The sequence below is a fragment of the Trichogramma pretiosum genome, unplaced genomic scaffold (assembly GCF_000599845.2).
Source record: "Trichogramma pretiosum strain Unisexual culture from Peru unplaced genomic scaffold, Tpre_2.0 scaffold41, whole genome shotgun sequence".
NCBI classification, from domain to species: domain Eukaryota; kingdom Metazoa; phylum Arthropoda; class Insecta; order Hymenoptera; family Trichogrammatidae; genus Trichogramma; species Trichogramma pretiosum.
In genome coordinates this window covers 1,116,398-1,142,511 of record NW_019640824.1, presented here as the reverse complement: position 1 = coordinate 1,142,511, position 26,114 = coordinate 1,116,398, and the positions used below count along the sequence as shown (strand labels likewise).

The 26,114-nt window shown below is 37.5% G+C and overlaps 8 protein-coding genes across 8 annotated transcripts; 5 read left to right on the top strand and 3 right to left on the bottom strand.

Annotated features, from left to right (window-relative positions):
• Positions 1–2: 2 nt before the first annotated feature.
• LOC106656620 (kinesin-like protein KIF15) lies at positions 3–3,570 on the bottom strand. Its single transcript, XM_014377684.2, has 6 exons — positions 3,492–3,570; positions 3,079–3,411; positions 2,730–2,914; positions 2,440–2,658; positions 1,484–2,313; positions 3–1,401 (listed from the first exon to the last, which is right to left on the bottom strand). Exons 1-6 carry the CDS (start codon positions 3,568–3,570, stop codon positions 600–602), a joined length of 2,448 nt encoding a protein of 815 aa, XP_014233170.1. The 3' UTR covers positions 3–599.
• A 616-nt stretch (positions 3,571–4,186) lies between these two features.
• LOC106656630 (ATP-binding cassette sub-family B member 7, mitochondrial) lies at positions 4,187–9,185 on the bottom strand. Its single transcript, XM_014377696.2, has 10 exons — positions 8,745–9,185; positions 6,806–7,054; positions 6,539–6,725; positions 6,294–6,460; positions 5,931–6,209; positions 5,686–5,860; positions 5,463–5,620; positions 5,224–5,387; positions 4,748–5,153; positions 4,187–4,656 (listed from the first exon to the last, which is right to left on the bottom strand). Exons 1-10 carry the CDS (start codon positions 8,910–8,912, stop codon positions 4,414–4,416), a joined length of 2,196 nt encoding a protein of 731 aa, XP_014233182.1. The 5' UTR covers positions 8,913–9,185; the 3' UTR covers positions 4,187–4,413.
• A 2,245-nt stretch (positions 9,186–11,430) lies between these two features.
• On the top strand, positions 11,431–12,173 carry LOC106656667 (antimicrobial peptide Alo-2-like). Its single transcript, XM_014377743.2, has 2 exons — positions 11,431–11,473; positions 11,577–12,173. Exon 2 carries the CDS (start codon positions 11,609–11,611, stop codon positions 11,795–11,797), a length of 189 nt encoding a protein of 62 aa, XP_014233229.1. The 5' UTR covers positions 11,431–11,473; positions 11,577–11,608; the 3' UTR covers positions 11,798–12,173.
• Positions 12,174–14,733: 2,560 nt separating this feature from the next.
• LOC106656649 (60S ribosomal protein L13a-like) lies at positions 14,734–16,603 on the top strand. The gene is made up of 6 exons (XM_014377719.2): positions 14,734–14,839; positions 15,270–15,400; positions 15,647–15,756; positions 15,935–16,080; positions 16,275–16,397; positions 16,479–16,603. The coding sequence occupies exons 1-6, from the start codon at positions 14,819–14,821 to the stop codon at positions 16,560–16,562; spliced, it is 615 nt and encodes a 204-aa protein (XP_014233205.1). The 5' UTR covers positions 14,734–14,818; the 3' UTR covers positions 16,563–16,603.
• A 442-nt stretch (positions 16,604–17,045) lies between these two features.
• LOC106656696 (SH3 domain-binding glutamic acid-rich protein homolog) lies at positions 17,046–19,354 on the top strand. Its single transcript, XM_014377787.2, has 5 exons — positions 17,046–17,627; positions 18,147–18,329; positions 18,397–18,531; positions 18,607–18,641; positions 18,708–19,354. The coding sequence occupies exons 1-5, from the start codon at positions 17,583–17,585 to the stop codon at positions 18,853–18,855; spliced, it is 546 nt and encodes a 181-aa protein (XP_014233273.1). The 5' UTR covers positions 17,046–17,582; the 3' UTR covers positions 18,856–19,354.
• A 465-nt stretch (positions 19,355–19,819) lies between these two features.
• Positions 19,820–22,763, bottom strand: LOC106656694 (uracil phosphoribosyltransferase homolog). The gene is made up of 6 exons (XM_014377784.2): positions 22,259–22,763; positions 22,113–22,155; positions 21,735–22,029; positions 21,535–21,665; positions 21,400–21,463; positions 19,820–19,904 (listed from the first exon to the last, which is right to left on the bottom strand). Exons 1-6 carry the CDS (start codon positions 22,435–22,437, stop codon positions 19,867–19,869), a joined length of 750 nt encoding a protein of 249 aa, XP_014233270.1. The 5' UTR covers positions 22,438–22,763; the 3' UTR covers positions 19,820–19,866.
• A 290-nt stretch (positions 22,764–23,053) lies between these two features.
• On the top strand, positions 23,054–24,294 carry LOC106656695 (calcium load-activated calcium channel). The gene is made up of 4 exons (XM_014377785.1): positions 23,054–23,265; positions 23,338–23,415; positions 23,488–23,807; positions 23,880–24,294. The coding sequence occupies exons 1-4, from the start codon at positions 23,205–23,207 to the stop codon at positions 23,970–23,972; spliced, it is 552 nt and encodes a 183-aa protein (XP_014233271.1). The 5' UTR covers positions 23,054–23,204; the 3' UTR covers positions 23,973–24,294.
• A 425-nt stretch (positions 24,295–24,719) lies between these two features.
• LOC106656619 (serine protease SP24D-like) lies at positions 24,720–25,608 on the top strand. The gene is made up of 3 exons (XM_014377683.2): positions 24,720–24,765; positions 24,842–25,173; positions 25,255–25,608. Exons 1-3 carry the CDS (start codon positions 24,720–24,722, stop codon positions 25,513–25,515), a joined length of 639 nt encoding a protein of 212 aa, XP_014233169.1. The 3' UTR covers positions 25,516–25,608.
• Positions 25,609–26,114: the final 506 nt, after the last annotated feature.

The window sequence follows — 26,114 nt, the reverse complement described above, 5'->3', positions numbered from 1 at the left end:
AATTATTAAATGCACGATGTTAAATATTATACATATATTTATAGCTATTGATTATTATATCGAATAATTGTGAAAAAACGCGAAGTTTTGAAGGATATGAAGTAAGAAAAAAATTTTGTACATTTGAAATTTTACTATATATAAACCGACGCACGAAAATCTGAACAAAAAATGATATATATGAATTATGTAAATACTATTACGATGATACATACGGTGATGAAACAAAATTTTATATATTTACAAAGGTTACGGAACGGTGCGATTAATGATGCAATTGCGCTTTTCTCTCTCTTTCTCTACGAAATTTTTTTGGTTCGATTTCTTTGGAAAGAGGACGTTGCCTGAAAAAGTTTTCGAAATGTAAACGCAAACTTTTTAATTTTGTAAAAAAAAAAAAGAAAGAAAAAAAAATGAAATAAAAAAAATTCAAAAAAAAGAAAGAATCAAAACTGTTATCCGTCGATTTGTTTCTAAGCTCGTTATTTATTTACAAGAATGACTAGACGTTATCACAACGGTATCACTTTGGCTGAGGTGAAAAAATAGTCGCGTCTCGTCTCGACAAAAATATACATCGTTAGGATATGGGCGGCCGTTCAGACGATCGGGCCGGCGTCGGGGAACAGCTCCTTCATGATGTCCTTCTTCTTGGAGTGGGTGGGCAGGCCTCGGAAGAGATTCTCGGTGATCTGCAGCCTCGTGAGGCCGTTGGAGCCGAGACTCGTCGCGCTGTTCCTTCGCGACGCCGTCGTCGTCGTCGTACCGCCACTGGGAATGGTTGTCGCAACGACGGTGGTCTCGTTGTTGTCGATGGCCCTCATGGCGGCTAGCAATTTGGCTTTGTCGAAGGCAGCCTTGCTCGTCGCTGCATCTTTATTGCCCTGCTGTTGATGCTGCTCGACCGGCTTGTCGAAGACTTTGCTGTCGACGGCCAGCAGTAACTCTTTGTTGGGCGTGCTCACGTCGTCCTGGGCTCGCTTGTCGTCGTCCCAGGGCGTGACGATCGGCTGCTGCTGCGTCGTCGGCTTGGGCTCATCCTCGTCATCATCCTCCAAGCTAAGCTCGATCGGCAGGTCGATCTCGCTTTCGACATCGCTCAGGCTAATATTACTCTCGTGGTGGGAAGCGTCGCACTTGTTCTGCTGCTGCTGCTGTTTCGCAACGATCGGCCGCGCTACAGTCGGCTCTTTCGCAATGACCGTTACGACAGAGTCGCGATCGTACTTGATCTCGTCGGCGAGCTCGTCGTTGTACTCGGCGATACGGTCGAGATTCTCCTTGGTCAACGAGCGAGATCGGCTGCTGCTGCTCGGTCCGTTGGTGGTCGACGTCCTCTTGGTCGATTGTCGCCGCTTGGACGCGGCGTCGTCCTCGGCCTCGCTCGCCGAGCTCACCAATCTGCAATTACCGCATACGCACGTAGTACGAATAATAACGCCGAGCTATGCCAAGGTCGTCGCGCAATTGTAATAATACGTACCTGGCGTGCAACGATCTCGATCCGCTCGTTGGATCGGCGCGCTTTTCCTGCGCTGCGAGCGTCTCTGTTTCGCCATCGTCTCGCTGCAACGAGTAGGCAACGGGATGGGACGATGGCTTCTCGTGATGCTGAATCGGCGACGGCTCGCTGAGACGCGTCGAGGACGACGGATAATGAATTCGCTCGAGGTACTCGCTCGGATCGTTGCTGGCGACCCGATTATTCTCCATCGTCCCGTTGTGGTTGTTGTTGTGGTTGTTGCTGTTGTTGCTGAGCATCGGCAGCATCGAGTCGGTGATTTGTCGGGCCTCGCGACGAGCCTCGAACTCGAGCGACGACGAGGGATGATGGTCGTGCAGCAGCCTGAAGCTCGCCTCGATCTGTCGTCCGGCGGCCCGAAAATCGTTGAGGTCGACGAGCGACTGGCTGACCTGAACCTGCTGCTGGAGCGAGGACGAGGCTACGGGCAAGCGTCCTCCGACCTTGTCGGCGGTCCTCTTGGCTAGGCCTCCTCGCTCGCACCTGTAATTGTAGCCGAGCCGACTGGCCTGGTAGGATCGCTTGTTGCTGCGCTCCAGCAGCTCGTCCATGCTCTCGAGCTTGCGGCGTGCCTCGGCGAGCTGCTTGGCCGCCTCCTTGTGCTTGGCCATCTCGCCGTGCAGCTGCTGCTTCAGGTACTTGGTCTCGAGCTCGAGCTTGCGACGGAGCTGCTGGACGAGTCGCTCCTGCTCGTCGCAGCGCTGCTGCAGATCGGCCACCAGCTGCTGCAGCTTGTCACGCTCCGGCAGGTGGCGGTCCTTGCTCAGCTGCTGCAATTTCTTGTTCTGCGCCTGATTGCGACACATTGATATAAAGAATCGACCTCGTTAAACGTCACAGAAACGATTGCCTATATGAATTACATGAAAATTATGTACGCAATAGGGTACGACGTGTAATTACTTGGATGTATGCACCTGCAAGGTAAGTAGCTCGCTGTCCTTGTCCTTGAGGCGGTCCTGCAGCTCCTTGCACTGCGCCCTGAGCTTGCTGTGCTTGGCCTGGAGCACCCGAAAGTCCTCGTGGTGCGTGTTGATGATCCGGGGCAGCTCGGCGTTGCTGCCCTCGTACCTCTTCAGCGCCGAGTCCTGGCGCTTCTGTATGGCACGCAGCAGCTTGTTCTCGTTCGACAGCTCCTATATATAGCACCGAATAGTTTCAAGAAAATCACGACGATTCGCAGAGTATATATTTGTTTCTCACGTACATTGAGATGGTAGTGAGCGTCGGCCAGTTGATTCTGGAGGTGCTTGATGCGCAACATCTTGGCCGAGCAGACGCGCCGACCGATGACCGAGGACGATGCCTCTTTCTCCGCTCCGGGATTGTTCTCGCTCTGATGATGGTGTTGGCTACTACGCGCGCTGCAATTACTGTACGGGCTCGCGAACGCTGCAAAAACATTTAATAATATCTATATGGATCGTAATATAGAGTTTGTGGCTTTTTACGCTCGGCTGAGAAAAAGTCCACGTGAAATTGCATATCCATAAAGAGAGAAGAGAGAGAAGAGAGAAAAAGAGAGAGAGAGAGACTGTGTAATGTTGTATACAAACCGATCAAGGATTGCAATTGCTTTCTCGTAGAAAGTGGCAAGTAACACTGGTGCTGATGATTATTTTTTTGCTCCTTCTGGCGTTGATTACGATGCTCTAGTGCACAGCTGCCGACGGGGCTTAATTTATTGCTAACGTTCAGTGAGCTCTGGCTTTTGCTGGGTGCAGCAGCAGCAGCAGCAGTAACAGCGGCGGCCGTCGTCCGGCCGGCGACTCTCTGCTGATGGACTTTGGTACGGAAATCGCTGATCGCATGTCGGGTGTTCGTTAATGAAAATGACAACAACAACAACACGTAACGTGCGTAAGAGAGGCCGCGTGCGATAAATGTTTCTCAAAGTGCTTAGATTAGTACCAACAACGTGCTACATCGTGCGTAGTGCGCCACGGGCAGAAACAAAATTCGAACTCGCTCTTGGGCGTGCATAGATACCTAATCGATATTCTCTCGGACAGACAGGACACGGGTAGCGGTGGGACGTCGCTTTGCATCCTGCCGACGACTGCGGCTCACTGCACCCCAACGCCCACGGCTGCTGCCACCGTGTTCGGTTTACACACTCAATCTAATGTAATATAGTAAACGCTAGTCGAACGTGCGAGATCCCAATCGGGACTGCTGCGCATCTTCGACGATCGTGTTCCGCGCTGTCCCAAGATCGCCGGACCCCGGACTCATCGCTAATTTCACCGACAGGATTTCCAGGACCGTTTATCGTGTTTTCCTTTTTGTCGCGCACTTAAATTTCCGAGATTTTATTTTCGCAACACCTGTGCCGCGCGACACCGGCTGTATCGCGTCATCGTACTGTGTATTATGATACGAGGAGAATCGGTTGCCAAGGGGATGCTTCAAGAGGTAAACACGCATTCACGGCTGCTCTATGCATTGCAGGTGCATGTGGGTGTATCGAATGGAATCGTGTTCTCTATTCGGGAAAATAGCGATTCAATTATGCTGCTGCTGCTGCTGCCGTACGTCTTTGTATTGGAATTCCGATCGGTATTTTTAGCTATGTACGCTCGACTTGCGCTCATAAACTATTAATTCTTCTATTTTACTTATTAGTTCATTATTCATTCGCGAGAAAAATTAAGCACATTTTTTTCAAAAAAATTAATTTATTCTTTAATGTTGTCTGAAGAACGACATCGTTCAAAGATAAAAAGAACAACATGAATGAGTATTTACAACATTGATTTACACATATAAATATCTGTTACGCTAGATTAAAATTAACAACAAGTAACCACGATACTTTTATAACAATTATCATACATATTCTCTCTGTACATGTGGTATTTATAATTAAAAGGATAAAATCATCACACGATTCACGTCTGCTGTTGCTGCTGTTGGGTCTGCTCTTGTTCGAAAGCGTCCAAATGTTGAGCGTCCCACAGTCTACTGTAATAGGAATTCGGTATCTTCAACAGATCGTGATGCTTGCCACGTTCGACCATGCGGCCGCCGTTCAGAACGAAAATCTCGTCGGCGTCCATGACCGTGGACAAACGATGAGCAATGACGATCGACGTTTTTCCACTTGTGGCGCGTCTCAGAGCTTGCAGTATGTGCTGCAGAAAAAGACAAAATATTGTTTAGTTTCGTCGATACGATGAAGACGTAATTGATGATGAAAGCAAAAAAAAATAAAAGTCAACTCACCTGTTCGGTAATCGAGTCTAAAGATGAGGTAGCCTCGTCGAACACGAGTATCGGACTACCCTTGAGAATGGCTCGAGCGATCGCGACTCTTTGCTTTTCACCACCGCTCAATTTTAATCCCCGCTCGCCGACTTGAGTGTTGTATTTGTCCGGCCACCCTAGAATGGACTCGTGCAGATTCGCCATCTCGGCGGCTTTGTAAACCTCCTCCTCTGACTTCGATAAGTTACCATAATGCAAATTGTAAAAGATAGATTCATGGAAAAGTACGGAATCTTGAGGAACTATGGATATTGCACGTCGCAGTTCGTCTACGTCGACGTCGCGAATATTTTTGCCGTTGATCAATATCTGACCAGAATCGGGATCGAAAAATCTGTAGAGTAGTCTTATCAATGTCGTTTTGCTGCAAAAACAAAAAAAAATGATGAGCAGATTGTAATTTATTCTTGCTAGGTTGTTTAATCAATACGAACCCTGAACCAGAGCCACCAACGATCGCAATTTTCTTCCCAGGAGAAATCGTAAACGATAAGTCATTAAGAATATTTTTTCCTTGAATGTACTGGAAGTTTACGTTGTCAAAAATAATTTCCGAATTTTGCGGAACTACGTGGAAAGGCAGTGTATTGACTTTGTTCTATAACGTCAAGAAATAAAATTCACAGTTAATCTTTATCAAATAAAATTTCAAGTGTAGACGTTGTTAACTTACTTTTATTTTAGGGTCAGTCATGGTTAGTGCAAACATTGTTTGCATATCTACAAAAGCTTGTCGTACTTCTCTGTAAACTGATCCTAAAAATCCTAGGGGGATCGATAATTGGAAGAGTAACCCATTGACCATCACTAGATCTCCAACAGTTAAGTTACCTAAAATTTATAATTCTGTAAATCTTTCGATTCTTTATGGTCAATTTTCAATCCAATATACATACCTTGAACAATGTCTCTAGCAGCTAAAACCATGATTAAACTTAAGGCAGTACTGAAGATTGCATGCTGTCCAAAATTAAGCAATGCTAAACTTGTGCTCGTTTTCAATGAAGCCGCTTCATATTTTTTAAGCGATGCGTCATACCTTTCAGCTTCGAATTTTTCGTTATTAAAGTACTGGAATAGAAATAATGGAAATAAAATATAGCAATGTTGAAATTTAGAGATTAACGAAATTTACTCTTACTTTAACAGTCTCGTAATTAATAAGCGAATCGATAGCTTTATTTCCAGCTTCGTTTTCGGCTTTATTCATGTAAACTCGGAATTTCGTCCTCCACTGAGTTATGGCAAGAGTGAACAGAGCATATGTACCGACACAGCCAAGCGCAACTCCTGCATACTCAGCACCACACTTCATACCCAATATAGTACTGACTAATGTTAATTCGAAAATAGTAGGCACAATGTTGAACACCATCGCTGTTAAAACAAAGTTGATACCTCTGCTACCTCTGTCGATTGTCTGTGAAAATTATACATATAATTATTAAATTATAAAATTATACTGGTTTTACATATGATATGAAAAGAAATCATCAAAATTTACTTTAGATAGTGCTCCAGTTTGTCTGCTAAGATGAAACGCGAGATCAAGTTTATGAAGGTGTAAAAATACATTTCTGGCAATTTTTCGAATAGAATGTTGCGCGACCTTGGCAAAAACAGCATTTCGTAGTTCATTAAATCCAAATGCTCCACAACGAGCAATACCATCTATAATCAAATTAACATAATTATTAAATATATTTATTGTATAATCTTTTACGTTAATCTTGAGATAATTTTTCTTACATCCAACCAGCAAGGCAGTTCCAACAGTTGCAACTGTATCTGGAGCAGTTGCAAGGGCAGCTGCATTTTCTGGACCAAAAGAGTCAACTGCATACTTGAAGAGAAATGGGACCGAAACGTTTAGCAACTTAGCACTAACAAGTAGACCTAAAGCAACTTTGACTCTGTTCCTTATTTCTGGTTCGTCCTATTTTGCAAAAACATAGAAGATAAATAATTGGTTTTGTAAATAAAATCAAGCAAGAAACAAGATCTTATTTAAATTACCTTGGGCCATATAAAATTGAACATAGCACCTAGCATATCTTTTGGTGCAACTTTTGGTGCATCAATTTTAAACGCTTCTCGGCTCAAACTGGAAGCTCCAGGATGAAAACAATTTCTCTTCTGCTGAGCTGGTTTTCCTCCAGTAATACTTGCTACAACTGATGCCTGCTTTACTGGTGTTACTATGGGTTTCGTTTGAGGAATATTTTTCTTTTTCTGTGCTCTATCAATGACATTGCCGCTGCAACTCTGAAAATAATTAAAAGTAATGAAAATAAATAATAGAGTTGATATTTTTTTAATATAAAATTTTATTTAAAAAACAAAATACAAATTTATTGAGATTTTACATAGTTTAATCAATATATACATTAGTTACTTTAAAAATTATAATTATAATTGTAATGCATCGCTACATTTTTTCATTAAAGCTATATAATTATTTATTAAATCACAAGCTATGTAAAAGCTCAACGTTTTGAACCTAACTATTTTCATTTTAGTTAAGTATGTTTCATATTCATTTTTTTTATGTTTCAAAATTTCGAGACCTAGCTCTGTGATTAATTTTGCATCTCCTTCTTCAAATTTTTCACAATAAATTTTATCTTTCCAATAAGACTCTTTGCATATTTTTGAGGTAACAATAAATAATGCATTCTTGGCACAGTAATTTAATCCATCAATGGTAAAAGCCAGAGCTTGATCATTAGTGTATGATTTTAAATAGTTTGCAGCTAATTTTGAGATTTTATAACATTTTTGTATATTTTCCAATTTAAAAAACACTTGGTCTAGCGGATTTTGAGGTATAAAAAATCCATACTCCAAATATAATTTTAAACTACTATGAGCTCCATAGTTAATAAAAACTTGCATCTTTGGTGAATATGATTTTAGAGCTTTAATTTGATAAAATTCGTAACCACTTGAATCCATAATCAACTGAGCATCAGCAACAGTTTCACAGGTGTGATTAAATAAATCTAAAAAGGGTGCCAAAGCTAAATCATCATTACCTATTATATTAAATGCTGAGGAACCTTTTTTGTTATTCATGTAAATAGCTCGTGTATTGACAGTAAAAAAAGCCCATTTGAATTTTTCATATGTGAAAATATTCCATAGTGAATCATTACAGTGATCACATTTTTGATGATACAATAGTTTGATTGATTCTATAATCGTCATGTACATTAATTTTAACTGTCCAGATACTTTTTCTACTTCAGTCTTAATAAATTGAGGAAAAAGTGATTTTTCTGTTTTTGAACAAAATTCTGGATTACTGTAAGATCTAGGTAGCGTATCAAGGTAGGGTTTCCAACTTGAAGATTTACCCACATGACTTTCATAAATTAAAAATACAGAAAGTATAGACTGAGCAGTATAGGCCTTATTTTGAGAAAATAGTCTATTAATTGGACTTTTTGCCACAGTATGCGTTGTAACAAGGATTGACTTAGGAATTTGCAAAATAGCCTGATCAGCTACTATCTCATCTAATGTCATCAAACCTCTTCCTGTATTTTCAAACACATGAGGAACTAAATTACATGTTTCACGCCAATCCAAACTTATCATCCAAGCTTTCAAGTTTCTATATATTTCATTGTCATTTGCAGAAATGTTGGTCAAAGTTTCCTTGGCTTTGCTACGACGTTTTCTTGCTGTGCGACCCATGATTTTCGACGGCAAATACTAATTAAATCTGCAGAAATGGCAAGAGTTACGGGTAGTTGAGAAAGAAACTCAATCGATTATCATGAGTAGCAGCTTTGAACGTTTCATCTTCTGTCAACATTTTCTGAGTGAAAAAGCACGTTGATAACTTTGCACATAGCTAACCTCTCGAAAATAGAATGAAACTCAATCAAAGCCACGACGAGAAAAGAAAGAAACGAGAATGTGTCGTCGAGAGAGCTGTCATAATACTTACTCGGGTAATGACATAGGCATCGTGCTTAATGAGATGCAAGAGTGCACTTGAGTTTTTGGCAGTCAGCAGGGAGTGCTTGACGATGCAGCTGGTGGCGAAGGTCAAATTGGCGATTTTTGGATTTCGGCTGGTACGCAGCAGACCAGCAGCACACAGAACCAGACTCATTTCGACGATTAATTGACACTATTTATTGAATTGGATTACACTGGGTTACACGTAGAGGATCACATTCGAGAAACGAGGTCGGGTCGTTGTTGCGAGCGATTTTTTATATTTGCACTCGCGGGCAGAGATTATTATTATGTCAGATGATCGCGAGCGCGCCGAGTGTTTGCTTGGGGCCGCGAATCACGACGAATGTGGTCTGCAAATTTCGATCATGCGCTTCGCACGACTACCTGTGCTGCAGAAAAATACATACACGACTCGAGTACTGTGTGTATACTATACGCTTTAGGCCGCAATGACGTGTGCAACATAACAGACTGTATGTATGAGCGCGTGCCACTGTCAAACGGCTCGTTTGCCATCACCAGTGATTAAAAATAAAAAGTATCGTGTCTACTTGTGCCGCGCGCGATTGCCACACCTTATTATTTTTCTATTACTGAGCTTAGTTTAGATATTTGAGCGTCATTATAGCAAGGCACGTACAAAAATCTTTCAGATCGTTAGGCCGCAATATATAGATATTGGAAAATTTGTATTATGGCGTACGGATAAAAGTTTAATTTGATCATTCCTATATAAGATGAACATTCTTTTTAGCAAGTGGTAAATTAAAAATATTGCGAATGGAAAAAGGGCAGATTTATGATTTCTTCAATCCACCATGATTCATTTTAAAAATTTCAGTGCTGAAGAAAAAAATTTTCTGTCATTGACTGCAGATTGAGTTAAATATTTCACATAGATACATATTCGAAATCACGAGGATGGAATTTCACTGAATTATAAGTAAAATAACTTTTAGTGAAAAATAATCTTTTATTAAAAAATTGTTGTTTTATAATATCTTGTCAATCGGTTGCTTAATTTTGTCAACGATCGGCACAGACACCGGCGGACGCTCCCATTTGCTGCAGGCAAAAGCCGGAGCAGCAGTCGGCGTAGGTGGCCCCGCTGGGGTCGTAAACGCAGGGGGTGCCGGCTGGAAGGCACGCCGACGCGCTCGAAGCGAGCATCGCCACGGCCACCAGGGCAACGAAGAGGAGGGCGTACAGAGATTTCAAACTGGCCATTTCTTGCGATTTCTTGGGTACACCCTTTTTCTGTAAAAAAATCGAGATTTGATGGATTGGATCGTGAAATAATTTTAATAAGAAAAATCTCAAATTATATACTCACGTCGAGGATGGAGTAATTATGATGTCGATCAACGCGTAACGTTATCGTGCAGTGATAATTCCTCGATCTATCGAAGCAATTTATATTATAGTTTTCGTCCAGTTTTTATCCCTCTCCCACCCCGAAATCTTATTTGCATCCATATAATATGTGCAATCGTCAACCGATCGAGCGGTACAACTTCTGTTTTATGAGCGCGTCATCATCGCCTATGTGTACCGCACTCAGCTGCACACCAGTTTATCAAAATCGTGCATATAGATATTTAACATAGGCACAAGCTCGATAGGCGACCGATTGAGGAAAACGCGCTTAGACAGATTTTCCATTCCAAGTTGCGGAAAGACCTGTAATTAATTCGATGCAGAATATATGTTATCTGGAATAAAATTACAGGCAAATTATTGAGATTGTTAATTGATGTCGATGATCGTAATTGACAAGTGATATGGTCTCTTGAAATGTTCGTCAAGTAATTTTGATACGTTCAAATAAGTCGATGACTCGTTGATAAAATGCAAAACAAAAAGATGGCAAATTTTTAGAATAAAATTCACGAAAGAAATCAATTAACCAATAATCCACATCACGGGGTTTTCATATTTTTCAAATACGGTTTTAAGAGCAATAATAAAAACGTTGAAATTACATTTTTGTAGTACGATTGAAGTTGATTACAAGTTCAGCGGACGACGGTACTTATATGCGTAAAGTATCTTTTCTCGTCATCAATTTTTATAAAATTGAGTAAGTTATCCGTTATAGTAATCGTAATCTAATATAATATAGTATATAGTATAGTAATAGTAATGTAATAATTAAAATAACAACTTTAATATATCAATACTAGCGATAATGAAAGTATCTTATCATTTATTATGCATCAATAGTGCTTATGGACAATCACGTAATTGGAACTTCAGGGTCCTTTTACTTTTTGGTTGACATTTTTCAACTTTTCATCAAATCGAATAAATTATTTTGTTTAATACTTTTTAAAAATAGACCCTTAAAAATATTCGTTTACAATCTTTAGCAGAGACGTAATGATAATTTTCCCAATAAAATTGTTCTTGCTACTTTTTGCGTGCTAGTACCCTACAGTTTCCCGTTTCGAGATGCAAATTTTTTTCCCGAGTATTGACTGTTATGAAATTATCTTAGCATTTTAAAATTTTGTCACGATTAAATAATCGTTCAGTCAAACGATGAATGTGAAAAACCCAACTACAATATCTATTAGTATTGGCAAAAAAAAAAAAAAAATTCCTGAACTCAAGAGGGGATCATAAACGGAAGCTTTGAAAATTGTATATAAGCTCTCTAAATTCTTCATATTTTCATTCTGCAGTGTATTACTACGCCTTATCTTCATCAACGTGAGTAGTAAAAAAGAATTAAATTATTTTTAAATGTAATTTACTTTCATTTTTTAATAATTTTCTTGCAATAATTATTCTTTTTCTGTTACTAATGCCACAGCAGAAACTTTGATCGACACGATCCAATCTAAAATGGCCAGCTTCAAATCTTGTATCATTTTCGTCCTGTTCGCCTTAGTTGCCGTCATAATGATGATGGCTCCGAGTGCTATGGCCTGCATCGGCAACGGAGGTCATTGCCAACCCGATGGCAGTATGGGCAATTGTTGCTCTGGAAACTGCTACAAACAGCAAGGATGGGCTATGGGCGATTGCAGATAAATCAATGTTTAATTTATAATATATTGTTTATAGGTTTAATTTAAATCTCCAACTCATGAGCATTCCAAGTTTTAATTATTATTTATGTTTCAAATATTATATTTTACTGTAATGAAAAACTTTGTGCAATAAAGTAAATATGATTATTTATGAACTTGCAACTCTAAAATTATTCAAAAGAATTCTGAAACTGAACGATATACTTAAGTTAACATTTCGATCATGGATTTACAATGAAAGAATAAAAAACACTACCAAAGCATAATTAAGATCATGCAAATATTTCAGAGCTTTATTTCAGTACATCACTTTTCAAAAAAAAAATTGTACACTCCTTTCTCTTATGCTTAATCAAATAAAGAATATTATAAAGCGTGATGAACATACATAATCGGTCTGAAATACCCTTACTTTTATCCTATATTTTATCCTTCGAATTGATGGACTATAAAAATAAATTGGATGGTATATAAAAATATTTAGTAAATTTGACAAAGTTTCAAAATAGTATACTACTGCACTAAGCCGGAAAAAATATAAAAGTCTCAGAGCGCATAAAATTAGCAAATAAACGCTTACTCTGGGGCTTCCGTTTTTTCCCATGTGTAATTTTTCATGCTAAAACTAAGCTTTTCGGCCCTGCAGCTAAAAAGAAAAAGTTGAATTCTGCTGGAAGGTTCATGAAAAATAGTATACGCAACCACCAAACGAAAAAAGAGAAGGGTTTCCAGTATTTTGATCCCAAATTTGATCTACTTACTTATTTTAAAATCTGCATGCAAAATGATCTGTTCCATAATATTTACTACAGAATCTCTTCAATGGTTCAATAAAGCTTTATTTATAAATTTGAAACTTTTTGCGAAAATTTTTAGTTGGGCTTTGACTTAAAAAAATTTAAATAATCCAAATTGGAAATATATTCCTTTCACCTACAAAACTGTTTTATTTTTTGAAAATTTAATTAATCAAAAATGTTAATTGCTAATAATTTTTTCCCCATTTACTCTTATCTATAGTTTAGTATGATTCTTGATAGAAAAATTTAAGTCGTTGCCCGATAAGGCGCATAGGAATGATTGCAAACGCAATGGAGTTGTAAACATTTTCGTCAAATATGTAAAAGTATAAGCTAAAATCTGCGTAAGGAGGTAAAAGCGTAAAATAGTTGAAGCCTTAGTTAAACAAATAAAGTTAGACAGATGAAAATACGTATCTTTACGGTATTTTCATAAGGAAACTGTCAATGATCAAAGAGATACTCTAATTCAACGCGGAAAATGTGATTTATTATTTACATGCCTGAAAAGAAAACTGGAAAATCCGAATACATGGAAATTTTCTGAATACGCTGCTCACGCGAGTGGATTTTTCTTTAAAACTTATTGGATTATAGCTCAAAAATAATTCGTATAAAAAACGTACTCTTTAAGTAGCGTAAATACACATTCGCACTCGGTGTAATTTACACTCTTTGAGGATAAAGTACGTACATAATAATTCGAGCGGGAAAAACTCAAAGACGCTTTGATTTTTTACCTCTATTTGGATCGCTTTGCTGTTCTACAGAAGTGGGAGATTACTTTTACAACGAGAGAATAAGGGTATATAAACTCGTTCATCTTCCGAGTTTGAAATTATTCTTTGCATCAAGTCGCTCTTGAATAAAGTAAGTACATTTGCAAAAGTCATAATTTCAAGAATTTATGTATAGCTAAAATATTTCATTTCCGCAGTAATAGAAAAAGCCCTGACATCGACAATGGCCGGTTTCAAGTCATTCAGTGCCCTTTTGCTGCTGTTCGTAGCCGCCGCAGTTATTCTGGTCCTGCAGGCCCCGAGTGCATCCGCCTGCATCGGCAACGGAGGTCATTGCCAACCCGACGGCAGCTTGGGCAATTGCTGCTCGGGATTTTGCTACAAACAAGTTGGATGGGCCATGGGAGACTGCAGAGCCAGTGGATAGAGTTATTCACGCGAGTTTGATTAAATTTAATTTCTTGTAATAATTTTCGCATGCTCATGAGTTTTTAAATAAATTACCGATATAAAAAATGAAATCAAGTCTTTTTTCTTACGATTCAATATCATAAAGAATAAATGTTAATTTCGTACTTCAAACAGAAACTACCCTTTTTTCTTTTTCCATCGTGGATTAATTCTTCGTGTCTTAATTGCTTCGGTAAACACGAATTAAGCCCTAGAATCGGCAAAAAAACCGGCATTTGTACGATGGGAAATAGGTAGAGTAAAAATGAGTCGCTTGGGAAATGCGAAAGGTCGTCAATTAATCATCTCGTTAGTCGACGCGAGGAGATCTTCATTTACCGGTAAAAATAGCTAAATATACAAGTCTGCTAAAGAAATAAAGTAAGGTAGACATAAAGCGTGCGAACAGTAGATATTAAAGTACTTGGCAATGTCAGTTAATGTTGAACGAGCCGCTAGCAGCAGGAAACTTGATGCTCCTTTTCACACGCAACGTTGCTCGCGCGGTTTTTTGTCGAAGCTGCAGCGATCGCGTGTGCGTGTAAATGATAGGTACATAAGCCAACACATCCACATGCGCATTATATTATACGCGAGGCTCGTCACTCCTCGCGCTTGACTTCCGTGAACTTGTGCGATTTTTTATTAAACTTTAATTGCTGATGTGTACATTCGAGTGGTTTTGTATTCGTTAACGCTCGAAAAGGTTCAAATAGAAAGATGTTATAAGTTCGTTTGCTTTCAGTGGTCAATCAGAATTCGAACAAAATGTACAAGTTCCTCTAATTTTTATTATACTTTTTTAACCATTAAATTAACACCGAGTAAAAATTTTTCTGATTTTATAATAATTTTTGCTTTTGTTTCTCTTTTAAATATCTACTTTTTCAGCTCATATAAGGTTCATTTGTAATTGGTGCCGAAACTCCGTGTGCGCTTGCGGAGAACGTCGCGATGGCGCTACCGGAGAATCCATTTTATCTAGTCCGCAGCCCGCAAACCGACTCTCTTTCTTAAGTTTCTTCGACAGCCATGACGGGGTTCAGCGAGAAGGTTAGCGAGGCCACGTTTAATTAATTATTTAAACATTTTAACACTTTTTATTACGGCCCTTATGATAAATTGAACGTCTTATCAATTCCTTTAGTATAATCCAACAACTACCGTATAAGTAATCGCATTTATTTGAAATTTTGAACTATTTGCCGGACGTGCAGATGTATGCTCTGATGCACGTGTCTTACGGTAACAGTAGAAGCAACTTTTAGTTGTTAAAACTACGATCTTGAACTAATGAATAGTGCAAAGTATTAAAAAATTACGTAATAGTTTTTTATCACCGTATTCCAAAGTTCTTGCACTTACTTTTCTTGAACATGAAGATTTGTTGTAACACATCATAAACATAACCTACTTTTTCTAATACTTACTACAGGTTGTTGACTTGCTTTATACTAATCTTACATTTTTTATTATTTTGCAGCCGATCCTTATCGATGGCCGTGGCCATTTGCTCGGCCGCTTGGCCGCCAAAATCGCCAAAACTATTTTGGAAGGCAACAAAGTTATAGTTGTTCGTTGCGAACAACTTAACATCTCTGGCAACTTCTTCAGGTGAGTTAAATAACTTATACAGTTTTCACTTTGTACAATTTGAATCCAATTCATTATTATGATTGTGTATTGATTTTGCACAACAATTTTTTATCAACTGGCATGATGCACATGATTATTATATTTCTTACCTACATTATTTGATAATACATGAAACAAGAAAAACTTATGAAGGCTCTAAGGCTATTTAAAAAATATTAAAATGTGTTGAACTTCCTATAATTATTTTATATTATTTTCTTATAGGAACAAGTTGAAGTTTTTGTCGTTCCTCCGTAAGAGATGTAACGTCAACCCTGCTCGTGGACCTTTCCACTACAGGGCCCCATCGAAGATCCTCTTCAAGACTGTTAGAGGTTTGTATGCAATTTTTGAAAATAATTCCTATCAGAGCTCATCCAATGATTATTTGATTTACCTACATTATTTGATGGCTATGAAACAAAAAAATGTATGAGGATGAATTTTCTATAACTACTGATGTAATATGATAATTGGTTTATGCATAATTCTAATCAACTCTATTTTTACTAGGAATGGTCCCACATAAAACCGCAAGAGGCAAAGATGCTTTGAGAAGGTTGAAGGCCTACGAAGGCTGCCCACCACCTTACGACAGGAGAAAGCGAGTAGTAGTTCCTGGAGCAATGAGAGTCATGTGCTTAAAGCCAGGCAGAAAGGTAATTATTCATGTTTTTTATGAGATATATTTAAATTGTACTAAAAGTATTTCAATGATGTTTTGGTAATTTGCGCCTGATTATTGGCAAGCCCAATTTGATGACAACTTCTACTGAGTTTTCAATAATTTTAATTCTATTTGATTTACAACTAATTGGAAGAAAACAAAACTAAATGTCATACTTTTTCACAGTACTGTCATGTTGGACGTCTGTCTCACGAAGTTGGATGGAAATACAAGGCTGTTGTCCGCACATTGGAGAACAAGAGACGTGTCAAATCCATCATGGAAGTCCAAAAGAGAAACGGACTTAAGGTAAATATAAGCTTTGAAAATCCAAATCATTTGAAAATCCAACTATTGAGTATTGACTAAATTTTTTAATATTTTTTACAGAAAATCACAAAGAAGGCTGGAGAGGCTGTTGCTCAAAGGGCTGCTCCTTACACTGCTGTTATTAACAGCCTTGGTTACAATTAAGAATTTTACATTAATAATAAAAATTCTTTTAAAAAGCCAAATTTTCCCTCTATATTTTTATTATAAAACAACTTGGCCATTGAAAATATTTTCCTATTTTTACAGTAAGGTGGTTAAAAAAATGAAAATTCATAATTTTCACTAATTGTTTTCTTTACACAATGAACACAAATTATGCAACAATTGAAAAACTGTGGCTTGATCACTTGAAAAAACAGATATAGTTTGGAATACTTTTGCTATGATCTAGAGAAATGCAGTGAAAAATTCACTTGAATAAATCAATGATTTCGAGATATGGAATTTAGTATAGATGCATCGTGCAACTCGGAACCGCAAATTCTTTTTTGAATCGCCGAACGTGGCGCACCGCTCCATACGCATGTGTGTGCAAAAAAAAAAACTGCAGCGCTTCGCAGCCGCGATATTACTCAGCCGCTTATAATATACAGGGTGTGTGTCGCTCGTTCGTTCCCACTCGTGCCTTCAGTCATTCGACGCTTTGCGCGTAGCAGATTTCTCTCTCTCTCTTTCTCGTTCTCCGTCTCTGTCGTTTTTTTTTTGCGTGTGTGCGTGCCCCGTCCGTGTTCGCTCTGGCTGTATACTTTGAAAAGCAGCCCCAGCTGCTTTAGCGCTGCTTCGCCTCTCTCGTGTGCAATTTGCTATTATAGCTATTGCAGAGCAGCGTGTATATACGTATACATCAAATAAGAATAAGTTGGAGGTGTATATGTCTCACTGTTCGGCGTGGTGAACTGTTGTTTTTTTTTTGTTTTCAATTGTTGTAGTGTTATCGGTGCAACGAGGCGTAATTTGATACATATACGCTCCAAGTGTAGAAAGCCGAACACTCTTCGCTCCTGGCGCAGAGGGATACAAACTCGCAACATACATTTTTCCGACGTTTGTCAGATCTTGTAATATATACATAACACATAAAGCGAGGAGGCCTTTTAAAAAAGGGGGCCGCCGCCAATAAATACATCTATATACATCCGTATCGTCGTCGCATTCGTCATCATGGTCATAAAAGTCTATGTGTCGGGCATCAGCGGCAACAAGGAAGTAAGTTTTCCATTTATCTGTATTTTCAGTGCTGTTGCACCTGAGCAGTGTGCATAAAGCGTCGGGATGCATTCGAGAGACGATTTCTCCGTCCTTGATCTAAGATGATGCTCACAATTTGTGTGATAGATAGATCGAGTTTCTACCTCTCTCTCTCTCTTTCTCTTTCTCGTCGCGTTGAGAGAATATGTGTGTATTTCGGTGCCGATACACACATAGCGCGTATTCTCGCACAATCTTATTTTGTTAACTACCAGATATATACTATAGAAGAGAAGCGCGCGTTGCTCGTTTTTCTGTCTCTCCCGAGCTTAAGCTGCCTGAATAATTATATATATGCCTTGTACTGTTGTCGTATACGTTTGCCGTCATCGTCGCGCACTACTAAAACACTTTTTATATTAGCCCGTGCGACGACTACGATGATAGACTGGGATAAAATTACGGCGCACGCCTCGGCTTCGATCAATTGATTGTTGATGAATTTATTATTCATGATGTCATCTTCAATTTTGACAGGTGAAGAAGAGACAGATGAGGGTCTTGATGATTTTGGAGAGCAAGAGCGTCGATTTTCAAGTGATAGATATCACAGAACCTGGAAAGGAGGCTGAGAAAGAATACATGCAAGTTAATAGTTCAGCTAGGGACAGCAAGTATCCATTACCTCCACAAATCTTTAATGATGAAGATTACTGTGGTGTAAGTTTCATTGTCGATGATGAAAATGCCGTATGAAGTATTTTAATCCAAGGTTTATCTTATTTAGGATTACGAAGACTTTGATATGGCAAATGAGATGGATGAGCTAGAAAAATTCCTGAAAGGAGTTTCATTTTTACCAGAGGAAAATTCTGAAAACAAGTCAGATAAACCACAGAATGGAAATGCTTCTAGTCGAGAGGTAATAGTCTTATACTTAAACACATTTCTACCTGTAAATAATTTTTAATTAATGAAAAACCAAATTAATTTTCAGCCATCAGCTGACAAAGACGGCACAGATAATAATGGGTAAGCTTTTGAATAAGCTTTTACTTGATAATCTTATTCGCTTATTTATATTTTTTATCTATACAGTTTGGAAGATGGATTATCTGAGGCTGATAATGATCAAAAACAATCTGAATCAGAAACAAAGGAATTGTCAAATGATGATTTAGACCTTGATGATGATCAAGAAAAAATGGACGATGATTCTGAAAAAATAAAAGAAGACGATGAATAGAATGTTTTTATGCACTGGTTGCATCAGCATCATGTTTTGAAGTAATTGTGACCAAATCTTCCTTTTATAACGATTTACTTCATTTTTATAAAAACACATTTTTTGAGATGAGGTAAAACTGCCAGCAATACGTCCACACAAATTCTTAGGGTTGACATAAAAGTACTTTTGTGAAGTGCTTATTTTATAAACACAACTCTCCTCTGGTCAACTCTTAATTAAGTTCAAACATACTCGCTTAGTTTTTACTTTCATAATATTTCTTTTATTTCGTTTTAAGAACGAAATTATTAACAAAGAAAATTATATATTTTGTGCTCTTTGGTTTCAATTCAAGGAAAATTGTATATAGAAATTTATTCATATAGTAATACAAAATCATGAAAACCGATCTATTTGTAAAAATCACTTTGATAGCTTAAAGAAATTGTATTTGATTCAAGTTACAAGAGACTGCTAGCATATAGCAAGAATAAATGTTATAATGTACATTCCTGCAGCTGAAAGTTGTCCTTGCCTAAAAGATTTATTTTATGAATAAACTTATGAGTTAAAATTATTTTTTTGAGAATCAAAGTAAGGTAATCGAAAGAGCTTTAGAAATTTTAAATAATTTGATTTATCCAATTCTTATATATTTCAAATTGATAATTTTCCATGCTTGTTATAAAAATTTTAAATTTTATATAAGAACACAGAGAAATATTAGTAAAATTTATAAATAATTAATTTTGAATCTGCAATAAAACATGACAGCATATGTTGTTTTCTGTTCTTTAAAGTAACTACACTTTTACCAATGCTTTCATGCATTTCACTATTTCAAAACAAAGCTTTGGCATTAACTTCATATCATATATAATATAGCGTCCACTTTCGTCCTACTGAATAAATAATTCAAATTGTAAGAATTAATAATATGTATGTAAGCAGTAAGAATGCTCAAAGATATTTAAGGCACTAAATTAACGCATATTTTGATCTTCCAAATTTTTTTTCTGTGAAAGCCAATCAGTTATATTTCTTGGAAACACCACGTTCTCTACAGCCTGAAAGCAACAATATGATCAATACTGTTTTTAAACTAAATAACATCTTAATGTGATATTATTAATTTTAAAACGTTTTGTTGAGCAAATATAAATGTAAAATAAACTGGAACCAAAAAAATACCTTTACAAAATGCACAAAATGATCCTCAGTTATACGATAAAAATCATTGAACAGTCTTTGGTCTAATACAACTTTTTGATTTTATTATGTTATCTAAATTTTAACAATGTCTTAAAATTAGTTATTTTATAACATTTTTTTAATAAATAAATCCACAAATAATTTTCAAGCAATGAATATCTTTTCGTTTTTTTCTGATTGTGAAGTTTGTCAACCTTTTTCAACAATTAATTATTTTTAAATATTTAATTTTAAGACTCATTATTAAAAAACTTTTCAACATGATTTAAAAATAACTCAAAGTCACTTTATTAAGATATGAATATGAAAATAAAAATCAAGCATTGTAAATTTAATAATGTGAATCATATTTAATTATGCTGTTACACTCTGCTGAACAACTGTAAGAAGTTTTCAAGACTTAATTTGTACAAAAACGAATTGATACAATCGTTTGTAATATTCGATTATTATTGCATAACAAAAATAAAATTACTTTTTCACAAAAATGCACATCAATTTTAGTTAGTGAAAAAAACTCATTACAGTATTTTTACATCAAAATAAACTACAAACACCAAACGACTTATTTTGTAGATACCATTCTACATTGACAGTCTAATATGTTAGTTTTTTTTACGAAAAAAATTGTGTGGTCTCAACAAAAAATGAATTTTGTGTAATTCTACATATTTTTTAAATTTTAATTATATAACTGAAATGATTGTGTACTGTTTTTACTGATAAATGATAAAACTTGTTGATTTTATGTTAGGTGTAAAAACAAATAATGGAGTAATTAACAACTTCTTACATTCAATTAATTAATGCTACAATGATTTTTTATAGCAGCATCTAATCTGCTTATAGAAAATAAATTACTTTTGGAGGTGGTTTCTTAAAACCTTTCGAATTTTCATAAAAAGTTCAATCTTACTTTTATTGTGGTTATATAAAATTATATAAAAATACTTTCTATTTCATGATTAATTCAATGCATCAGTTTCTTAAAACTTATAATTACGTCATTATACTAAAATTACAAAAATCTTAGCTAGAGTTTTCAGATCTAGTTTTTTGTATAAGCTTAAATTCTCTTCTTTTCTTTAAAAAATATTTACGAAAATTAATTTCAATGAGTCCTTCAAATTATAATTAATGCATAATATATGCTCTAAAATTATCACACATATTAAATGTATGGTTTTCGGCTTTATATGTAATCTTTAAGATTCAAGTTTTTCAAACTAAATAAACCTCCTATGATAGTTTATTTTCTACAACTTATAAAATAGCATCATTGATGTCAATGCTCTTAGCTTTATTCCAGTAGTTGGTGCTAAGTAAAACTCAAATCTGTTTAATCCGTACCAAAATATTTCTGTCCAAAATGATTTGGAGCAACAGCGTGAATTTCTGACGTTAAAATTTTCATCTAAAAAACAATAATTAATAAAAATTAGTTTCTTCAAAACTTAAAATATATGAATATATGAATAGTCATACCTTTGGAAATGCAGTAACTAAAGTTTTTGCTGCAAATGGTGTACAAAACAAATTTGAGAGAATAATATTTTCTTCAAGAACATTATGCTCTTTAAGCACAGCAATTGCTTTTATCACAGTGTTGCCAGTACCTATGTAAAAATAATGGTTAGTGAGAAGGTTCAGACTAAGCATAAATGAAAGAATATCAAATTACTCACTCATTATTGGATACATGAGAAGGACTTTCCTTTTAGCAATGTCATCTGGAAATTTGGCGTAAACAACTCTAGCTTCATGTGTGTCCACATCACTTTCTACAAGAATTTTGCCAATTCGTATACTTCTGCAACAGTCTCTGAGTCCTTGCTCCATAGCTTCCCCACTTCTGACAATGGACACTCCGCAATTGCCTTTTTGGTACTTTAAACCATCATATTGGCAACCAGTTGGGGTTGTGATAACACATTTTGTAAATGGCAGCTGATTCAAGCTCTCTTCAATTACAAGTCTTATCTGAAAGTTTATGTAACATTGCAATTAAAAAACCTCGTGAATACAGAAAAATTTCAGTCATAACAATCTATTGGGAGACTTACTAATCTATCGGCGTAGAACTTGAAGTCACTGCGTGATGTGGTTCTGTAAGTAAAAATACGTATGCAATGATTTTTGTCGAAGATCTAAATTCGAGAACTACTTGTCAAACGCATTTTCCCAAAGCAAAAAAAGTCACGTGGTGTACCTGTCACGCAGAATAGTTTGGAGCTCCCGAATCACGTCGTTTGTAGGCAGGATTTTAAGATTTGAGCCGTACTCCTCGGTGCCATTTTCCGTCGAATTTTCATTTACCAGGAGTGTGAGATTGGTCGTGTTGCCGTTTTGCATTGGTAATTTTTTCACTGCAGCGTCTGAATTACCCATCGTTGTGATTTGTCAATTTGTTCTCTCTATATACACAAAAACTAATCACTATCGACTCGCAACTTCGGTGGCTATAACACCGTACAAGCACTAATGCACACAATAATAGATATTTGATGACTGAATGAAACGCAGACAGCTCGGCTCAGCACAACGTGACCATCATATCATCACTCCGTAAAACGTGTTCGTCTGCTACTTTTTGTGTCGTCTTCTCTTCCCCTTCTTAACCTTCTGGGAGCTTCTTCGTCAGCACCTCGGCAGCTCATTTTTGACCGCGTGCGTGAACGCAAGCGCTGCTTACCACACGAGACGTCACAAATACCGTACGGAAATTATGAGTAAAAAAATTCACTGGCATGATCATTCGATTGATGTATGAAAGACGCTCAATGATACATATTTGATCTTCTTTAAATTAAAACAAAATGCTCTCAAATGTGACGGAATTTTCCACTCGCAATATGCAAATGCAAATGATTTTCGAGTGAAACATTATCACGTGATTCTAAAAACTAACCAATCAGGGCCGTCTACAAGGACCCATAACTACACTGATAAGTTAAATTTCTACCTGTCTCTGTCTAAGCTACGCTGTACACGTATTATGTGTTTACGCACGCATCCAGTCGGGTTCGCGTGACATAAGTCCCATACATGATACACAAATTACTACGTGTACTTCATTAGTTCAAAGAAACTTGACTGAAAAACTTGGTAAATTGATAAATTTTTACGGAATATTTGTTACGAACAGTAATCTAGTCATGTGGGCGGATACAGTTTTGATTTTGTTTATCAGTGTGTGCACGGCCCTTTTGGGTGAAGGTAAGATGAGACTTTACACCTTTCGCTCAAGTATTTTGCAAAATAACTCTTTAATCGTTTCTCTTATTTAAGGCATGACTTGGTTAACGGTGTATAGAACAGAAAAGTATCAAAAGCTCAAGGCTGAAGTCGAGAAGCAGAGCAAAAAGCGTGAGTTGCATTTTTGAGTTAGTTGCTCTATTCATATGTTAGTATTATTATAATCTCATATTTAATTTACAGTTGAAAAGAGGAAAGAAGCTCATGGAGATTCTTTGGATAAACAGCAAAAGAAGAAAATTGAACGAGAGGAAGAAAGACTGAAGAATAATAACAGAGACTTATCGCTTGTCAAAATGAAATCTATGTTTGCCATTGGTTTTGCTTTTACAGCTCTCTTGAGCATGTTTAACAGCATTTTTGATGGACGTATAGTAGCCAGACTGCCATTTACTCCTATTTCTTGGATCCAGGGTTTGTCCCACAGAAATCTGCCTGGTGATGATTATACAGAATGCTCCTTCATCTTTTTATACATCCTTTGCACAATGAGCATTAGACAGGTTACTAATTTTTTAAAATTATTTAGTTGATAATTAAATCCTTTTCTTAATGAAATATACATTTCTTTTTAGAATATACAAAAAATGTTGGGCTTTGCGCCATCCAGAACAGCAAGTAAACAAGGCGGTGGTTTGTTCGGACCTCCTCCTCAACAATTCAAGTAAAAATAGTGTAGTGAAATAAAAAATCAAGTGTCAAAGCAATAACTGATAAGACAGTCTTAATGATTAAGATGTTACAATGTATAATGTATAAGTAACTTTTGTGTCATTCAAATGAAAAGTATATCATTTATAAACAGCGGAACAAATAGTTTATACATGTATTTGATAACATATACTTTTTTTCACTCAAGCATCAAGTGAACAAATGAAGTTAGTTCTAATTTAAGTAACTCGACTTGTTAAAATTATTCAATTGTTTTTACGTTAATAATAAATTTACGTTACTTAGAATAAAAGTGTTATTTGAGCAAATTCAAGTTAATTTATCGAATATTTTATTGTTTGAAAATATCGACGCACTACCTGATAATGTTGCGGTCAATGACCTAATACAACATCGTAATACTAATGTACTTTAAATTCGGAATGAAGCCAGTAAAATTAACGAGATTATTTCCATTTAATTCCAATTAGTGTGATCTAAATGTAACAAAGTAAAATTGGCGTGGGTTTGAAAAATCTTTGTTTTGGAAATTCTTGGACATTGTCTTATCAATACAGGTGTAGAATGAAGCTCCCCAGCATTGATAAATATCGCGTAATGAAATCGATAACGAGTACGTTTTCATGGGGCAAAATTGATCGTTATTATTGGCTTTTGTTCCGGGGGCTATAAGAACCGTTACTCTCGTGGGCTCCAACGGTATTCGGAGTTCGTGAATTTTCGAATCAACAAGTAAAAAAACAATGAAGGCTTACGCCCACCTGTTGGCTATATTTTTCCTGCTATGGGGTAAGTCAGCTTTCGCAAACAATTTGTTCGAGCGAATCGGGGTATAATGCTTTGTGTTGTGTCAAACGTGTGTCAGGCAGCGGCGGCGGCGAGGCTCGGGCCATCCAGGACCCGAATCGCATCATCAACGGCCGGGGCATGGCCAACTACGGCGAGTTCCCGTACTACGCGATGCTGCTCAGCCGCCAGGGCTGGGGCTTCGGGTCGTTCTGCGGCGGCAGCCTCATCACCGTGCGACACGTGCTGACCGCGGCCCACTGCGTCTATCAAAACTCGCCGGACAACTTCCTCGTCGAGCTCGGCTCGGTACAGGTGGGCCAGGGCATCAGGCACTACGTGTCGCGAGTCGCCTGGCATCGCAACTACTTCTTCGACTACATCGCGCACGACGACATCGGCATGGTCCACGTGAGTATAGAAATCGAGCAAAAAAAAAAAAAAGAAAAAAAGAAATCGGTCGAGCCGTTCTAATTCGATTTGCGCACACAGTTGAAGACCGACGTGACCTTCAGCAGCGTCATACAACCGATCGCTCTGCCTCCGGCCGGTGCCAACTTCGCCGCTGGAAGCCGAGTCATCGTGACCGGTTACGGAGCTACGTATCCCGGTGGACCGGCCGTCAACGAGGTCAACGTCCTCTACACCGAAACGATGGCCAGAGATAACTGCCGCAACCATTACGACAACTACAACGTCAGGGGATTCTGCACCTACACCCCACAGGAGAGCGCCTGCGGAGTGAGTATATAAATCGAAACTTGCATCGCGTCCTCGATATCGATCTAATATATTGCTAATTATCCATTGATTCGCAGGGCGACAGCGGCGGTCCATTGACGGATATGTCAAAGTCACAGCTTATCGGAATCGTGTCCATGACGGGTATCCCCTGCGGCACCGGTGTCGATTTCTTCACCAAAGTCTCCGAATACATCAACGAGTTCATTGCCGAGGAGCTGCAAGGCAGGAGTAGCCACAGCTACTATGGCCAGAATCCTCGACCTATCGATTTTCCTAATTACAACAATGATAACAACAACAACAACAACGATGATGACAACAACAGCAACAACAACAACAACAACAATAACAACAATAACAATGGGAATCGCAAACCAGACTACAGTAATTTTGAAAATGGGGATGATTACAGCGGCGGCAATGGAAATAGTGGTGATGATAATATGGATTGGTCCGACAGCGACGATAGTGATAATAACAATAATAATAATTGGGATAGCAACAACAATTATTATGATGATAATGGAAATAATAATAACGACTACTATGAATGTGATAACAACAATGGCAACAACAACGCCGACAATAATGTCTATTATGTTGATCAG

Bases quoted from the DNA above. Each gene is read 5' to 3' on its own strand.
- LOC106656667 (XM_014377743.2), top strand. From the start codon at position 11,609: ATGGCCAGCTTCAAATCTTGTATCATTTTCGTCCTGTTCGCCTTAGTT.
- LOC106656696 (XM_014377787.2), top strand. From the start codon at position 17,583: ATGGTCATAAAAGTCTATGTGTCGGGCATCAGCGGCAACAAGGAA. The intron at 17,628-18,146 runs GTAAGTTTTCCA...CAATTTTGACAG, and splicing joins GCATCAGCGGCAACAAGGAA to GTGAAGAAGAGACAGATGAG. The intron at 18,642-18,707 runs GTAAGCTTTTGA...TTATCTATACAG, and splicing joins GACGGCACAGATAATAATGG to TTTGGAAGATGGATTATCTG.
- LOC106656694 (XM_014377784.2), bottom strand. From the start codon at position 22,437: ATGGGTAATTCAGACGCTGCAGTGAAAAAATTACCAATGCAAAACGGC. The intron at 21,464-21,534 runs GTATGACTATTC...ATTGTTTTTTAG, and splicing joins TAGTTACTGCATTTCCAAAG to ATGAAAATTTTAACGTCAGA. The intron at 19,905-21,399 runs GTACGGATTAAA...TGTTGCTTTCAG, and splicing joins TTTTGGACAGAAATATTTTG to GCTGTAGAGAACGTGGTGTT.
- LOC106656630 (XM_014377696.2), bottom strand. From the start codon at position 8,912: ATGAGTCTGGTTCTGTGTGCTGCTGGTCTGCTGCGTACCAGCCGAAAT. The intron at 6,461-6,538 runs GTAAGAAAAATT...ATTTGATTATAG, and splicing joins AACTGCCTTGCTGGTTGGAT to ATGGTATTGCTCGTTGTGGA. The intron at 5,388-5,462 runs GTAAGTTAACAA...TTGACGTTATAG, and splicing joins TGACTGACCCTAAAATAAAA to AACAAAGTCAATACACTGCC.
- LOC106656695 (XM_014377785.1), top strand. From the start codon at position 23,205: ATGTGGGCGGATACAGTTTTGATTTTGTTTATCAGTGTGTGCACGGCC. The intron at 23,416-23,487 runs GTGAGTTGCATT...TTTAATTTACAG, and splicing joins CGAGAAGCAGAGCAAAAAGC to TTGAAAAGAGGAAAGAAGCT. The intron at 23,808-23,879 runs GTTACTAATTTT...ATTTCTTTTTAG, and splicing joins GCACAATGAGCATTAGACAG to AATATACAAAAAATGTTGGG.
- LOC106656619 (XM_014377683.2), top strand. From the start codon at position 24,720: ATGAAGGCTTACGCCCACCTGTTGGCTATATTTTTCCTGCTATGGG. The intron at 24,766-24,841 runs GTAAGTCAGCTT...AACGTGTGTCAG, and splicing joins TATATTTTTCCTGCTATGGG to GCAGCGGCGGCGGCGAGGCT. The intron at 25,174-25,254 runs GTGAGTATAGAA...TTGCGCACACAG, and splicing joins ACGACATCGGCATGGTCCAC to TTGAAGACCGACGTGACCTT.
- LOC106656620 (XM_014377684.2), bottom strand. From the start codon at position 3,570: ATGCAAAGCGACGTCCCACCGCTACCCGTGTCCTGTCTGTCCGAGAGA. The intron at 2,314-2,439 runs GTGCATACATCC...TGTCGCAATCAG, and splicing joins GCGAGCTACTTACCTTGCAG to GCGCAGAACAAGAAATTGCA. The intron at 1,402-1,483 runs GTACGTATTATT...CGGTAATTGCAG, and splicing joins TCGAGATCGTTGCACGCCAG to ATTGGTGAGCTCGGCGAGCG.
- LOC106656649 (XM_014377719.2), top strand. From the start codon at position 14,819: ATGACGGGGTTCAGCGAGAAG. The intron at 16,081-16,274 runs GTAATTATTCAT...ACTTTTTCACAG, and splicing joins GCTTAAAGCCAGGCAGAAAG to TACTGTCATGTTGGACGTCT. The intron at 16,398-16,478 runs GTAAATATAAGC...TATTTTTTACAG, and splicing joins AAAAGAGAAACGGACTTAAG to AAAATCACAAAGAAGGCTGG.